This window comes from Grammomys surdaster, unplaced genomic scaffold, assembly GCF_004785775.1.
Source record: "Grammomys surdaster isolate TR1022 unplaced genomic scaffold, NIH_TR_1.0 146, whole genome shotgun sequence".
NCBI lineage: Eukaryota > Metazoa > Chordata > Mammalia > Rodentia > Muridae > Grammomys > Grammomys surdaster.
In genome coordinates this window covers 11,090,519-11,107,805 of record NW_021604604.1, presented here as the reverse complement: position 1 = coordinate 11,107,805, position 17,287 = coordinate 11,090,519, and the positions used below count along the sequence as shown (strand labels likewise).

The following is a 17,287-nucleotide window of genomic DNA, read 5'->3' as shown; positions in this document are numbered from 1 at the left end:
GCTCAGAGCTGCTTCTGCCTCCCAAGTGCTGTGACTTGCGGATGCACAACCACGCTCAGCCCTGCTATGGTTTTTGTTTGTTTGAATTCTGCCTTAGAACCTGTAGTGAGGGTTCATTGGAAGAAATGTTATAATGGGGTCATGACTCAATTTGAAGTTAAACAAGGCAAGACTGAAAATACAGTTCCTTGGTAGTACCGGCCATAGTTCTCCCGTGTGCTCAGAGCTCAGGGTGGCTAGCGGCTATCATGTTAATATAGATCTATAGTGATTCTGTCTCCACAAAGGTCCTATTAGTCACTACTAGCGTGGTCTCTAATTTAAATATTCTTCTATTCTTTTATGTAGTCCCCAAATGGTTGTGGGGCATGATCTTAAAAAAAAAAAGTCTTGGTTTTTGAAAAAAAGAATCCAATGTATATTTTTTTGTCAACCACAGACATAGTGACATTCTAAGTAAGGGCATTCCCATCAATGCCAGCCATGTGTTTACTCCAGTGGTCTCATAAGATGCCATCATCTAGTGGTGTCACAGGCACTGTAGTTTATATAAATATACTCGATGCCTGCTTAACAATAAAACCACTTACCACATCTATCAGAGCACGTCCTGCCACGGGCCTGGAGTTCCTATGTTTGTAAAAATAGCACCATTGGGGGCACTAATTGAAACACTCAAAAAGTTGATGTGTTTATCATATACAGTTTGGTGGGTTTGGAGACAGGCCCATACACTTGAGACACCATCCCTGCAATACATATGTCCACGGCCTCCAAAGATATCTGTACTATTGTGGTATACACATGACACGACCAACTTTCTTAATGCCTTATTATACACAGTCTGTAGCGTTAGAGACAGAGAGAAACTCAGGCCTATCACTCTATAGCTCGGGCTGGCCTTAAACGGATGGTAATCTTCCTGCCTCAGTCTTTCAGGTCCTGTGGTGAAGGCATGAGCCACCATGCCCAGGACCTCTTTCTTTCTCATTCTCTGTTATCAATAGATCTGATACTGAATGGCTGGCCAAGAGGGAAAGGTAGGAGAGACTCAGAGACTAGACAGCTTAACATCTTTTTTTTTTCTTCTGAGAATGGAATCCAAAAATTTGCTCTGACTTGCCTCAGACTGTGAGGGCTGTAATGGCTGTTACTGTGCCGGAAAACCACAACTTCTTGTCTAATATGTGGCCTTATTTAGGGCTTGCCCCCTTCCAAGTTAATATGTCTCAGTCACAGCCAGCACCCTCTCAGAACAAAATTTATAACTGGAGTTAGCGCTGAGGAGTAATTTAAATTAAGAGGTATTTTGAACTACAAGCCAAACTCTGATATATGGATTGTCTAATTAGTCTGGGGGAGGTGTTTAAGCTTGCCCACCATAACCCATGACAATGTATTCAAGCAGTCCGCATCTTCTGAAGAGGGTATATCCTCAAGGTCTCCAGTCAAGGAATTCCAAAGATAGATAAAGACAGTGCAACTCAACTTGAGAGAACTAACAACCGTCTAACAACCATATGAAGGGATAGGAGACAACCATTCTGTATGTGTAGCCAGTCACAGGAGCTTAACGGCCTTTGCAGTTCATCTGCCCTGTCAGAGCTGGGATGTGGGAGAATGTTTGCAATGGCAGGGGGATTACCAGCTCCTGTCACATGACAGAGTACAAATGCGTCCATAGAAACTGTCCAGGGTTTCTGCAATAGATCATTTCTAATTTTATTCATTTCCTTTCCCACTGATCAGTTTGCTAAAGAGCTCATGGTACTTGGAAGCACACTGGTGTGTGTGTGTGTGTGTGCACGCACGTGTGAGCCCTTCTGTTAAACATTTACACCTACGATGTAGTGAATGGTCAACAGGGGGCTAATGGTTAACACCAGCTGGGAGGCTTATCTCATGTGTAACTCAAAATCAACCTTTGGCAGACAGCCCTGAGCAGGAGCACAGTGTCTGGCTCATAATTTGATTCATTTGCTAGATGTAAGTTGTCTGTGTGGGGAAGGAGAGGTGGGGAAAGGAAGGAAGGCCTTTTCTTTTGCCTAGCCCATTCTGTGTAGAACCTACATTCTACGTAGGTTCTGTAGGTGATTATTACACATGGTGCTCTGCCAGCTATAGTAAAGCTCCAAGTAACAGTCGTAAACATTTGGCCTGATTTAGGCAAGTTCTCTCTCACTATAGCTGTCCTTAGGGTGAGTGGAAATGAATATCTTTAGGGTGAGTTTTCTCTTTCCCTTCAGATGAAGAGACTACAAAACACCCAGAATCAGAATATGTCCAGCAACAGAGGGAAAGAAGCCAGAATGAGATGCCTCAGACTGTGCTCACAGAGCAAGTCTGATGGATAAGTTTGAGCCATTACCTCTTAGTAAATATTTACTGAATTTAATAATCACTGGATGCCTTCAGAGGAGTTAATCTAGAGACAGTACAGAACTAAGCTCAGAACAGTAGGATGTTCTTGACTGTCGAGAACTTGTCTATTCTCCAGATTTTTTCTCCCTCGCATGTATTTTGTTAGATTTATTTGCAAGTAGTTCATGCGTTACATATAATTTTCAGACATATGATAGTGTATATTCTCCAAGTCTTAGTTCAATTCCCTACAGCCTCCCTACACAGTGATTTTTCTATCTTTTATTTTAATACACTTGCTATTTCTTTATTATAATCAATAACACTTTTTGCATTTATTTCTTCCAGGTGGTTACATCTTTAAGATTTTGCCATAATGAAACAAACAGAGCCTTTGATTTTCTGTTCACTTCCTGAGTTTCCCCAGAAAGCCGAGTTCAACCACAGAGGACTAGTCAGAAGTTCCAGAGATCTTCGCACCAGGTTCCAGCTGTCATGTGACGTCCAAAAGATGTCTCTACCTTCCCCTCAGCTGGCTTCCCAGGCAGTGGGTCCCTTTGTGTGCTTGTCCAGCAGAGAAACAAACTGATCAAGATAACAAAGAGTATACAGAGCCCCCATCCATTCCTGGGGCTGTGGGCTTTCCCTTGACAGAAGACAAAATGGAGAAATGGGGGGGGGGAGGGAGAGGGAGAGGTAGGAGGCTCTTCAAGAAAGAGCTGTGAGTGGCTTCCACCTGGCCACCTTCGAAGGCGGGCGCTGTGACATTCCTGTGGGCTTATTCTATCCTTAGCCCTGTGCTGGAGCTTCAAGGGTTCCAGCATCATCTGAGGAGGGGCTCCTGCTGGGTCATTTCCTGAGCATGCATCTTGCCTAGGAATCCAGGGTGGTGGGAAACATGTGATAATTTTCCATTGAGAGGGGATGTCATATCTTTTGGCTACTGAGGCCATGATGTATGCATTTTGGGCCTCTGTTTTCCTCACTACTGAGAGAAAGGGCGTCATTCCCTTTGCTCTTTGGGAAATGGTTTAGAGTGATAGAATGTGGTTTTCTGTAGGTGAGTACAGGCATGCATGCATATTCTTGGTGCAGATGGACAAGACAGACCACTTCCTTTTGCTCAGCACTGCTTTATCTAAAGCGATGAAGCAACTTCAGGAGGAGAACCCAGGGCATCCATCAGCAGCTTTACGGTGGCTATCAACTCTCTCCGGAAGACTGACATCAGAGGATCTTGACGTGCTCAAAAAAATACCCTCATGCAACAGGGTTTCCTGACTCATGGTTCAGAGACTTTGCTGGTACTTCTCATGTCCTACCAAGAATCTCAAGGGAAAGCATTCCTCTGTGGTTAGGTTGAGAAAGTCCTACTTTTCCCATACAACAAATGAGATGATTAGTGTTAACTACCTTCTCAACAGAGACTAGAATTGCCTAGGAGATGGGCTTCTGGGCACGTCTGTGAGGGGCTATCCTGATTACGTTAACTGAGGCGGGGAGGCCTGTTTTGTTGATGCCAGCACCATTCCTTGGCTGGGATCCTGGACTGTGAATGGAGAAGGGGGGTTAAGAAGCTGCATGCATTCATGCCTTTGTGTTTCTTGATGGCGGATGTGATGTGATATCCCAAGCTTCTGCTAATCTGACCTCCCTATTACGCTGGACCAAGCCTTTGGATTGTGAGTCAGAATAAACCCTACAGTTGCCTCTGCTGGAATGTGTTATCACATCCACAAGAAAAGAAATTAAGACAATAATTAGAATGGACAACATGAGGAACAAGTATAAAAAACTGAGAATACCACTGGGAGTGGGACTGAGCTTAGAATTTATTATGTCGCTCAAACCAGCTTTGAACTTGTGATTCTTCTGTCTCAGCCTCTCATGTCCTGAGATTGCAGATGTGTCCCTGCACATCCAGCTTCATGACTCACTCTGTGAATTAATATATCCCATCTCGTTTTCTCCTGTCCTGAGGATGAAATTTATAATACTGGCCTCCCTGGTTCTCAGGCCTCTAGGCTGAGTCACAACTGCAACTTTTCTACACTCTACCTTGCAGGTAGCACACACACCATAGACTTCTCAGCCTTCAGTCACATGGGCCAGCTCCACACAGTATCCTCCTATGTTTCTCTGTGGAAAACCCTGGCCTATGTGGTGTATAGCATCCAACTGGGGTATGAGGTCATATGTAGGTGATCTCCCTGGCTACCTTCTGCAGTTGTTTGGCTACCAGGCCCTGTTGCACAACTCATAATGACTGTGTGGAGTTGCGTCTGGGCATGGACGGGACCTCTGCAAACTTGCAGAGTTCCTCTTCGTCAGCCATGTGCCAGGCCTTCAGCAGTCAAGTTGTGTCATGTTTGTCTCATGATCCACAGAAGTACCTTGCTATTCCCATGGCGCCCTCCCTGCAATTTCCCTGGGGTTTCTCCTGCTAACTGCTGTAGACAGCCTACATGGAGGTCCTAAGAACTGTTCTTCACCAAGTCTGCTATGCACTGCCAAGAAGATCAGTCCATGGGAGTTCCTTTCTGAAAGGTTGAAAAAGAAAGTCTCTTGTCCCTGTTTTTATGCTCTTGGCAATGCAGGCACACACACGACATCTTCTTTACCAACACTGGGAGATAAGGATGGGGCTTCATGAGGCTGATATTCCGAGGCTACTATTTATGTTGGTTCCTCATCTTGTGGAACTAGATTCTGGGCTTCGTTTCTCCCACCTACAGATGAGGTGACCTCACAGGTTCAATAACAAAGCTCTTTGAAGTTCTTCTATATAGACCATTTATTTCAGTATCAACAAGAGTGATAGTACTTAGATTTAAGAGGCCAATGAAACCCAAGAATAATTATACCTGGGGTGAGTATGTAAAGATCCAGGACTAAGGCAGATACCTCAGAAAGAAGGATGGATGAGACCTTTCAACACACATGGGCTTTTCTTTCTCCAGTTTCTCTCTCTCTCTCTCTCTCTCTCTCTCTCTCTCTCTCTCTCTCTCTCTCTCTCTCTCTCTCTCCATTCCTGTTCTTTCTTCTTCAGCTTTTGAAACAAGATCTCATGTAGTCCAGGCTAGCCTCAACTTGCTATTTAGCTGAGGATGACCTCGAACTCTTGGTCCTCCTGCCTCCATCTACAAGTTCTGAGCTTATAGAAATGAACCACCTTGCCTGGCTCTGTCTGTCCTGTCACCCTCTGCTTTTGCTGCCAGGGCAATGCCAGAGATTGATATAAGCACCAAACTTGGGTGGGATTGGAGAGTCACGAATAAAAAGCAATTTTATGTTCATCAGCTACACATAGTCAGTCACAGGTAATGAGGTGGTGGTAAAAATCCAGTCAGAAAAATGGGCACGCCTCCTTTCTCTTGCCGGAGGAAGCGTATTTCACTCCATCTGCAGAAGGAGACCTTGGGCTTGTGGCTCAGCTGAAACTGACTGGGATAAACACTGAGACTAAGTACAACTGAACTGCAGTGGATACAAAGGGTGGAAAGCTACGGGTTTGAGTATGAGATTTACAACCACACAGCAGCCATTCTGAGCAGCAAAACTTAGGTCATCCCACCGACAGCAAATAAATATCAAACAACTCCTCTGAGTAGTGGAATTGAAGGTTATTTTTGGATTTAGGAGCTGATTTATCTCTCCCGGGTTTTGTGTGTGGAGCTGATTAAAGCTAAAAGTTAAAGGAAACCCTTTTGAATTTCCTTTGTACCTTTAGGATCCATAATTTGTGGGAATTGTTCTTTCTAAATAGAAAATTTAAAAGCTATTAGATTAAATTAGCATAGAATATTTCCATCTAAAACAAAACTTTAAAAAGACATCAATTTATAACCTAGCTTTTGTAGGGAGGTGAGTGTGATGTCTATTTTTAAAAAATCAGTTGTTTTATACATTTGTTTGTTTGCCTGAATGTGTGCTGCATGTGTTCAGGAGGTCAGAAGTAAACATTGGATCACCTGAAAGTGAAGTTCCTGGAAGTTGTCAATCACCAAGTGGGTGCTAGGAACCAAAACCAGGTCCTCTGTAAGAGCAGCAAGTGCTCTTAACTGTTGAATCATCTCTTTATTGACTGGGTTTTAAGCTTCTTTCTGTGTCTTTGTGTCTCTATCTCTGTTTGTCTCTTTTTCTGTCTACCTGTCTTTGTCTCTCTATTCTGTAGCTGTCTCTCTGTCTCTCTCCGTCTCTCTCTCTCTCTCTCTGTCTGTGTGTGTGTCTGTGTATGTGTGTATGTGTGTGTGTGTGTCTGTGTGTCTGGCCTCAAATTTGCTAAGTAGTGGAGGATGACTGTAAGATGCTGAGCCTCCTGCCTCTACCTCCTGAATGTAGACATTGCAGGCGCATGCCCTTGCTTTGGTCTATGTAGTACTGGGAATGGACCCTTGGGTTTTTTCCAGTTTGGTCAGCACTCAACCCTAGTTGCCTGAACTCTTTTCAGACAGAATCTTCTTATCTTCAGTCTAGAATGATCCCCCTGCCTCGGCCTCCCCTGTGCCAGGATTCTAAGTATGCCCCACTATATCAGCAGCTGTGCAAACTAAGCTTTGATAGCGACTTCAGTTCTCACTGCAGAACTCTGGGGATGGAAGAGTCACCTCGGATGGAATGTGGAACAAGAACTCAAGAGTCCATTGTCCCCAAATCTCTCCCGTCTTTTGTGACAGCTGGGTTGCCTCCTATGGGGTGACTAATGGACATCTCCAGTTGTCATAAGGCGTCGCATTCAAAGAGGGAGGAGATCAGATGGGAGGGTTTGGCAGGAGAACTCTGCTGGCTCACAATCTTCACCAGGGAACATGCAGCATCTCATTGGAATTTTCCATGGATCTAGACACATACTTCTAAAGGAGGTTTGCTTGTCCCCTGAACATAATTCCCCCCATACTGTCCATCTGTCATTGTAGAGAGTTAAAACATCATAAACATTGTTAGACAATACAGAGTGTTGGCAAGCCCCCACTACAGTCCTTCCTTTCTCATTGGAAGTGTATGGTAATAGCCCTGTTCTCACATGGTTTAATTTTCACATGGTTTAAGTTGGGTTAAGTTATGATGTCCCCCCACCCCAACTGATTTTCTTGTAGAAGTTATGACTGTGTAAAGGAAGAGAAAGTGAGATAGGAATTCATTGGAGTTGTGCTTTTCCACTCTTGGGGAAGGAAGGAAGGAAAGAAGGAAAGAAGGAAGGAAGGAAGGAAGGAAGGAAGGAAGGAAGGAAGGAAAACTGTGTTTGTGGCTTGATAAAAATAACAAAGAAAATGAAAGACAAGCACCATCCCCACCCGCCTATAGATGGAGAGGTGAGAGGCAATGTCTTCTTCAGATGAGTGGAAGCTGCATTGGAAAGAAGTTTACACTCCAAACAGAGGCCACTTTTTCTCCTAAACCCTGAAGATGAGCATGTCCCAGGAGGAAATGGGAGGGTATGTCCTTCACCCAAAGTTGATATTCAGGTCCCCGTAGAAAGAGCAGCTCACCATTAGAGCCTACCCCAGGGCCGTTGAGGCATTATTTTGACCCATGGTTTCAGAGTGTCCCATCAGCTTCTCCTGGCTCACTTGAAACTATGAATGGACAGACTGGGATTCCCTGCAACAGATGAAGCCACCTAAGGTGGAAAGCATCTGGCAACGGAGGCTGACCTCTGGCCTACACACACACACACACACACACACACACACACACACACCACACACGAATACCTACATGCCCACATACACATACAGAGTAGGAGAGAGTGTGGGTAGCAGTTGGTGGCTGGTGGAAGGGGGTGGGGATGCTATTCTACAGAAAAGGCAAATATAGAAAAGGACAAACTGAGAAGAAGCAGGAAGTTGAACATGCACAGTAATTAATGAAATCAGAATGATAAGAGATAGTATTATATTCTTAAGGCAATAAAGTATTTTTTTTTTTAAAGAATGTAGATGCTAGAGGTTGACACCAGGAGCCCAGTATCAAACATTTGTTTTTATTTGTGTGTATGTGTGCATCCCAGGCATGTGTGTGTGCCCATGGAGGTCAGCAGAAGGCACTGGCTCCCCTGGAGCTGGGATTATAGGCAGTTGTGAGCTGCCTGATGTGGGCGAGGGGAAACCAAGTGAACAGAAAGCACCTTAACTGCTGAGCCATCTTTCCAGGCCCTAAAATAGGATAAGAGAGAGAGAGAGAGAGAGAGAGAGAGAGAGAGAGAGAGAGAGAGATATCAGAAATAAAGGCATTCTTTGAAACATACATACTACATACATACATACACACACACACAAACACACACAGAGACACACAAACACACACAAACACACCCCATTATGGTTAAAAACCAAAAGAAGAGAAGGAAGGCATTGCTGACAGAAACCTCCCAGAAAACAAAAATAAAAATAAAAACAAAAACAAAAATAAAAGCCAGAAACGGAAACCTAGACACAAGCCTGCCGTAGCTTCTGATTCCTAGTACTTCCAAGAAGAGAGGAGGTAGGTAAAAGAGGAGATAACACAGAAATAATTCAGAAAGAGTATGAGTCTCCAGGATAAAAGTATCCACCCATCACCCAAGAGATACAAAATGTCCACAAAGACCAGCATTCCTGATATCTTAGATCAAGAAGAAAGAGGAGGAAAGTCCCCAAGATCCAGCTGTTGAGAGACAGCGTGGTGGCATGGGAGACATTTCCAGCACATCACCTGCTATTCTGAGAAATGCTGTTATTTGGTATTCCTACACCTAATCAAACTTCTAAGCCAATGGTTCTCAATCTTCCTAAAGCTGTGACTCTGACACAGTTCCTCATGTTGTGGTGACCCCCAAACATGACATTATTTCCGTTGCTACTTTGTAACTATTATTTTGCTACTGTTACTATAACAAGGGGCAGTATTCACATCATCCACAGCTGCATATAAAAAGATGGATCTTCGTCTAGATTAAGTTTGCATGGTACACGCGTGCACAAACACACACACACATTTGCAGTAGTTGATGATTTTACAGTACATGTTTTTACATTTACCCAGTATTTATAATTCATAAAGTGCCATTTTGACCTTCAATCCTGCTGCTTTCAACATAGTAACTATTCTCTACACATGTGTGGTCCATTGTAAGTACATTATGGTGCTAACCCTGTCACGTACACCTGTATTTGTTCAGGGTGTATGTGATGGGGTTGGTCATAATGCCAGGTCCTCTCATGACAATAGCTTTAGGTGGGTGGACCTGCCTAGAGATGATAGAGGAATGGCATCTCAGATCCTAAAACCATCAGAAATATGTGTTTTCCAGTGCTCTTAGGCAACCCCTGTGAAGGGGTCCTTAGACCCCCCAAGAGGTCATGACCCACAGGTTGAGAACCACTGTTCTAAGATGCCTTGAAGGGAGGATAAAGACATTTTCAGATGTATTAGGATATCCTTTCTCTAGATGTACTTGGGGATGCTGTCCAGGAAAACATCAGTGTAAAACAAACAAGCAAACAAAACCCAGAAGACAGATGACCCAATACAGAGCGGGGGTGGGGAAAGACCCAGACAGGAAGGCGGCCTCCCACGAAGAAAGCTGTGAAATTGGCCAAGTTCATGTTGGAACAGGAGGGCGGAGGGTTCCAGGAGGAAGACTCAGGAAATTAATGGCAGCAACAGTGACAGAACTCAAACCAGAGACTGCTGATGGGTTGCATAACATTGAGACTGAATACTAGAATATATCTGGGCATCTGTAGGAACTGTGAGAAAAAGCCAAGGATACAGAGACGTCAAACAAGTGAAAACAAGACAACGAATCCCTTTAGGTAAAACAACTCATTGCCAAAAAAAAAAAAAAAAAAAAGAAATCACAGCCCCGGGATGATGCTTGGATTAGTCATAATGTCATGGTTATTATGGCTTCTACCCAGAAGTATGCTCCTAGCCTGAGAAACCTAGGAGAGGGAGAGTGTGGGTGGCTATGGGGACACCCTAATCCCAATCTGTCTTACAAAGAATTCAATAAATGGAGGGGTGACAGATCCAGGAAGACCTGGGCTGTTTATTTAGAAATAAAGAAGCAAATAATAGAAGCAGCAGCAACACGACTCTAAAGGGCGGGACTTGGGTGTGGAAGAGATGGTCATATTTGTTAACGAGCCTTCGGGAACCATCTAACTTCAGTGGTTTATGACAGTGTATGTGCTTGTGTATGTGTGTGTTTTGCCTGCAAGCGTCTATGTATGTCATGTGAGTAGCCGGTAGCTCAGGTACATGAGGTCTCCTGAGACTGGAGTTACGGACAGCTGTGAGCCACTGTGTGGTTGATAGGAACCAAACCTGGGTCCTCTGTAAGAATAGCAAGTGTTCTTAATTGCTGAGCCTCCTCGCAACTGCTCTGCTCAGTATCAAAAATAGAACTTAATATTTTAAAATATAAATGGAAATAGATCTGCAGAGAAGCATGGTGAATAGCTTATTTTACTTCAACAGCTTAGCTCTAAAATACTGTGGGAGTTGGGTATGGTGGTGCAGGTCTGTAATTCAGCTATTCAGGGGGCTGAGGCAGAAAAATTTAAGTCCAAAGATAGCCTGGACTATACAGTGAGTTTAACGATAGCCTGGGTAACTTAGTGAGATATTGTGTTTTTTTTTTTTAAAAAAAAAAAGGTAAAAAGAGAGCCCAAGATATAGCTTAGTGGTAGAGTCCTTGCCTAATGTAGGTAAGTCCCTATGCTCAACCTGGAGTCTGCAAAATGCAAGCAAGCAAATGGAAAGAAAAACACTGTAAGTCAGTCTCCAAGAAATAGCAAGTGGCCTGATACTGCACTCCTGGCTAAATCAATGTTTGGGGGCACATCACCCTGGCCTCTGGGCTAATAATGTCCCAGTGTACACCTGGGGACATGTGGGTGGCACCTGGGGACATGTGGTAGCCAAGAAAAATGTGTCAGCATCCAAGTGACTTGATCAAGTGCACGGCACAATGCTAAGTACTTGTCTTAGGAGAGTTTCCTAGAAGACGTGGGCTGGGCTCGCAACATCGGTGTTTAGTCAAAAAGAAAATGAAGGTTGAAGACATTTTGAGGCAAACATTCATATTTAGTCCGTGTCAGCCACAGCAAAACCTTGATATCTGCAATGGTGTGGACTTCTGTTTCTGTTCCATGCTGTTGAATGTAGCTGATAGGGCACTTCTGTCTGGTCACTCCTAGTTCTTACGAACATCAACTTCCTCCTTGGCAAAGTTTCAGAAGGCTCAAAATGAATACGTAGCCCTGTTAGTAAAATCTGTGTGCTTGCACATAAAAATACTTGGATGACTGAGGTAAGCAGGTGGTCCTGAGATGTTACTCCATCTACACACACTTTGGTCAGTTGTGGTTATGCTTGTGACCATGTTCCAGAATGGATTTTAAGCAGGGAGAGCTAGGGCTCTGGAAGGTTCCCTGCTTTTTATTTATGCTGGGAACATCTGGACTTTAAACGAGGCCAGTTTTGGAGGCACGGCTGCTTGCACCTGCTCTTGGGAAATCTGTAATAGTTGCTTCTGAGAACTTAATCTTCTTGCTTTCCACAAGCTCAGCGTGTATGACCAAGAGAAACTGAGCAACTCTAGGAAACAGCTTTCTTCCCCTTTATACATGGGCACAAAGCAGGAAGTGGTCTGAGTGCCCTTTCCAAAGCTCAGTGATTTCTAGCCACTTATTTTAGCTCACGTCTGCCACCTGGTGGACAGTGTTCAGCTTTGTTCTTCAATTATTTCTCAACTTAAAAACAGAGCTTACCTGTTCATTAAACAAACCAACCCACCTGGTGCTCCTATAGTTTGTAAGGTATCTGGATAGTATTATTCCTTCCACTTTATAATGAGAAAATTAGGGATTAGAGAGAGGTAGGAATTTGGAACCTGGAGCTACCATTAATGTCTTTTCCCATTAGTCACCAAAACGTAAAGGACTGTCATCTGTGTGCTCCGGGTTTGAGTCCTGTCTATGTCCTGGTTCATCAGTTTCTACCAAGTGAGGTCTTCCTGCAGAGGGGAACTTGATTTTTACCAGGCCCTCCACCATTCTGAATGGTGGGATTATCCCATGCAGTCCAGGTAAAGAACTTCCCCAAAGGAAAGCAGCAGTTGCTAGCAGCTGCCATCTCAGCTCTCCTGCTTTGAAGTTTGGTGAGCCACTACAGTGCTCCAAAGCAGAATTTAAAGAAATATGAAAGTCACATGTCACAAGTTCTCCTTAGAATTTTCCAAAAGTATCCAGTGGCCGCTTTACCAATGATATATGTTCACATTTGGGTACACAATGCAAAGAGGGTGGTTCAGTGATTAAAGTAGGGCTCCCCCGAACCAAATGAGTGACTTTCTGTCCACTAGATATGGAAGTCTCCCTGTGCCTCATCTTCCTCATGGGAGAGATATGAGGATCCAGGCAATTCACATAAAGCTCCAGGCCTGTGCTTCATGTGAGCCTCATAGGATGAGTGTATGATGGATAGCTTTAATTGTCAACTTGACAGAACCTAGAACCACCTGGAAGAGAGTCTCAATGAGGGATTGTCTAGGTTAGGTCTATGGTCTGTGAATGATGGTCTTAACTAGGTTAACTGACATGGGAAGGCTCAGCCCACTGTTGGCGGTATCATTCCCTAGACAGGGGCCCTGAACTATAATAGAAAGCTGAGCTGAGCACAAGCAAGCAAGTGAGCATGTGCACATTCCTTCCTGTCTGCTCTACGCTGTGGATATGATGTGACTACTTGATTGATTTTCTGCTGCTTTGACCTCCCTCCCACGAAGAACACTTCCGTAAAGCCTGGACAGTGACAGGACTAGAAGAAGTCATGCTGTTCAGCCAGCGGCTTTCTTTACATGCAGTTTCTCATTTACTTATAGCCATTAATTTATAAGTAACTCTTCCTAATCAATAAAACTGGCTTGTGGGAAACATTTTGGTTTGGAAATATTTCCAAATCCTATTTCCTTTGGAAACTGAATGGGAAGGGTACAATCCTACCTTGTAGATGCAGGACTTAGCATTCAGGAAGAAGAGCTCAATGGTAGCGTTGTCTTTCAGGTAGGAGATGCTTTCTATATAGAATCTGCAAGAGAAAAAACTATGTGTGAGGCACAGGGGGAGTGGAAATCACTAAAGCTGAGCTGGGTGGCTTTAGAGAGCTGCAGTGTCCAGTGCTGAATGAAGAAAAAGCAAAGGGGCCACCAGTCTCGCCTCTGATGCCTTCTTTTAGGGCATATCATGTCTTACACACATATGTGTACAGGCATTTTCTGAACATACATTCAAGACCAATAAGCACATGAGAGTACATTCTAGGTGTCACTGTGCACCAGGAAAATGCAAATCAAAAGCCTAGTGAGATATCAACCTATGTAACCCTAAGGTTCTACGATTCTTGTTTTTCTACACAGTGAAGTCATTTTTATTATATTAAAAATATAATATTGGGTTGGAGAGATATCTCACCAGTTAAGAGTGTTTACTTGCTAGAGGTTCTTGCTAGGGGTCCCAGGCTCAGTTCCCAGCACCCCCATCAGGTAGCTCACAACTGCCTCTAACTCCAGTTCCAGAGGGTTCAATGCCCTCTAGCCTCTGTGAGCATCTGCATATATGAGGTACACATAAACTTATGGAGGTGCACACATGCATACATAAATTAGTCTAAAAATAAATAGCTTTATAACACATACAGGAAGGAACTTCTGTAGTATAACAACAGCCTTCCTATAAGGACAAAGCAGCTCTAACTAGTAAGCCATTAGATAATAAGAGGTATGTACATGTATGCTCGCGTGTGTGTGCATACACCACGTGTGTGTGTATGTATGTATGTATGTATGTACTCACATATATGTGAAGTGTGTGTGTAAAGATGTCTACACATGCTTATGGAGGTCAAAGGACAAACTTGAGTCTGGTTTCTTAGGAACTGTGCACATTCAAAAACAACAAACAAACAAACAAACAAACACGATCCCTCACTGGCCTGGAGCTCATCAAATATGCTATGGTGGCTAGACAGTGATCCCCGAGGATCTATCTCTGTTTCTCTACCCACAGCAGTGGGATTACAAGCAAGTTCAACCATTCCTGATTTCAGGTGGGTTCTGGGAATCAAACTCAGATTGACATGCTTGTGTGGAGAGACAAGCACTTTACTGAAGAACTGTTTCACCAGCTCTTGGCATTGATTTAAAATCCAACCCAAAAACCTTTAAAATACATATCCAAGAGAAAAATGTCTGTGTGTGTGTGTGTGTATGTGTGTGCACATGTGCATGCATGTGCACATGTGTGTATTAACCTAACAAGCATTAACAAACAAGCACTATACATTTTAAGTTTTCATGTACTTTTAGTTTGGATTTTGATTTTTTCCAGGGATGGCACATGAAATTCCTGCACACAGTTTCCAAGGAAATGAACCCAAGGAAAGTGGCAACAAAGCATTACTTATAGTCATTCGAAAACAAGGGTAGACTGAGGCAGACTGAGCTGCTCCTGCTGAGAGGCCAGCGGCATCTCAGGTCCATCCATCCCTCACTCCTCTCCAAAGCTCTTTCAAGCCGTCTCCACAGACAGATAGAATGTGTCTGTCATAGACCTGTGATAACTATGACGATCTCAGACTCCGAGCTGGCCTTCTACTTCCTTATCCTTACCCGATTTCTCCGATATTTCTCTCATGTTACTTTTTTTCAAAAAAAAAAAATTCTAATCAATGTCAAGCTAGATTTAAAGGAGAACTTGTTCTGTTCAGTGGAGCAGCAGGCAGTGGTCACATGGCTCTTGCCATGGCTTCTTATGTGCTTCCCTGAGGGTGGAGAAGCATGACTGAATCCCAGGGCACATCTCGAAAGGCTGGGATAAGTGTTCTTAAGTCTGTGACAGGCATGCATGTTAAGCCAAATGAGAACTGAATTCTTATCTGATGGAGCGTATGGATTTCTGTCAAGAAGAAACATGCTGACATTATTTAAGTTTGCATTAAACATGCCTTTATATATATTGATTCAGAGTTTATTAAATTCTTTAATCAGATAATGTATCCATTCAGTCTAAGGATCCATGTAGGGTGTTTGAGTAAAACCCAGGCTAGACTCGACGGGCACTGGTTCTATGGGTTTTAGGAAATAGACAAACAAAGGGGATGCAGAAAGGAAAGTGGGCAAAGTAATAAGAGGCATGCACTTTGGCCATTCAGCACCATGACACTCTGATGAGGAGAATTCTGGGGAGGAAGTCAAGCATCAGAGGTCTAACTTCAGCAATCTAATCTGTGTAACTTAGGGCATGACACATCACTGTATCGGGCTTCTCTTTTCCTAACTGTAGAAAAGAGTGGGACTCAATAGATCTCCATGTAAGAAGTCTTTTTATTTTTAGATACCAGGAATTTAAACCAAAACAGCTTCCTCAGCCTCCACACCACCACCACCACCAGCAGCAGCAGCAGCAAGCCAAAACTGAATTTAGTGGTACACACCTGTAGTCCCAGCTGTGGGAGGTCCCAGCAGGAGAAATGGAAGTTCACAGTCATCCTTAGCTACATAGCAAGACTTTGAGGTCAGCCTAGGCTACACAAAACCTTATCTTAAAACACAAAGGAGCAAAAATCCCTCCTACGACTGAGAAATCGGACACAGGCCAGGCAGGCCAGTCTCAGATGCCTCTCGCCTGTAGACTAAGCGAGCGATGCCCACTACCATTTTGTGAAGAGGCTGCTCTGGTGAATGTGGTATGGATTTGTGTACAGGTGCCAGTGAACCTGGTGCCACTCAGAGACAGGCAGGTCACCTCTGTCAATAGACAACAGCAACTTATTGCGAAGAGGAATAAAAGTGACACAGACAGGGAAGTACTTTGAAAATTGAGCTATTTCAGATTCTACAAATATAGACTTGAAATTATCACATAGTGGAAAGGTCACTGTTAGCCTTCAGAGGAGTCTGCTACTGTTCTGGTACTGGTTCCCGTTTTAAGAGTGAGACACGGACACAGTGGATTCATGGCTAGCTGTGTGAATATGAGACTCCATCCCTGGAAGTTTATGGTAGCTCAGAAGTCACATGACTAGTTGTACATGTAGCCTTTCCAGATGTGCTTCTTCTTAAGCCATTCTACAGAGGGTCACCTCCGTTCCCCAAAATGACCCCTCTCCCTTCATCCCTCAGCCTGAAAGTGCCCTACAGAGGACATTTCTATAGCTCCTGCTCCCCGCACCCCTAACTCCACCATACATGCAGACAAAGCCCCTCTCCTGAGCTCCTGGGACAGTGCTCAGCACTTCCCTCAGCCCTGTCATTTCTGACAACCACGGCCCCTGGAGGGCTATCGTACCACTGTTATCTTGGTGCCTTATGATCAAGTACAGAGCCTGACATGACTAACTGCTAACATTGATGCTCAGCTTGTCTCCACTCTGGCCATCTTGCTCAGAGTTCCTAAGGGGCGGTATTGGTTCCTTTCTTGACACTGTGAAGGATCACCTCACAGAAGCAACGAAAAGGAGGAAGGACTCATTTGGAGTCAATGTTTGGAGACACCGGTCTAGCATGGTGGTGAAGGCATGGCAGCTGAGGGAGCTTACAGAATGGTTTGTTCACGTTTTGGTGGAAGCACAGAGCTCAGGCTGGAACCGGGGCAAACATATCCTGCAAAGTTTACCTCCAGCAACCTGCATTTGTAGATAAGCCCCATGTCACAAAGGTTCCACAATGTCCCCAAATGGCAGCACTAACTGGGGCCCAAACGAGTCAGGATGTATTCGTGTGTGTGTGTGTCTGTGTATGCATGTGTGTCTGCGTGTGTGTGTGTGTGTGTCTGTGTGTGTATGTCTGTGTGTATGCACGTGTCTATGTGTGTGTCTGTGTGTGTATATGTATGTGTGTGTCTGTATGTGTGCCTGTATGTGTGTGTGCATGTGTGTCTGT

The 17,287-nt window shown here is 44.0% G+C and overlaps 1 protein-coding gene across 3 annotated transcripts in view; it reads right to left on the bottom strand.

Moving 5' to 3' along the window:
- The window catches only part of Frmd4a (FERM domain containing 4A), a 201,397-nt gene that overhangs the window by 102,696 nt on the left and 81,414 nt on the right, over positions 1 to 17,287 (bottom strand). For all 3 annotated transcript variants that reach the window (XM_028764786.1, XM_028764785.1, XM_028764787.1), the window contains one exon: positions 13,353 to 13,437. In XM_028764786.1, coding sequence (XP_028620619.1) covers positions 13,353 to 13,437 — 85 coding nt within the window. The remainder of the gene's footprint in view (positions 1 to 13,352; positions 13,438 to 17,287) is intronic.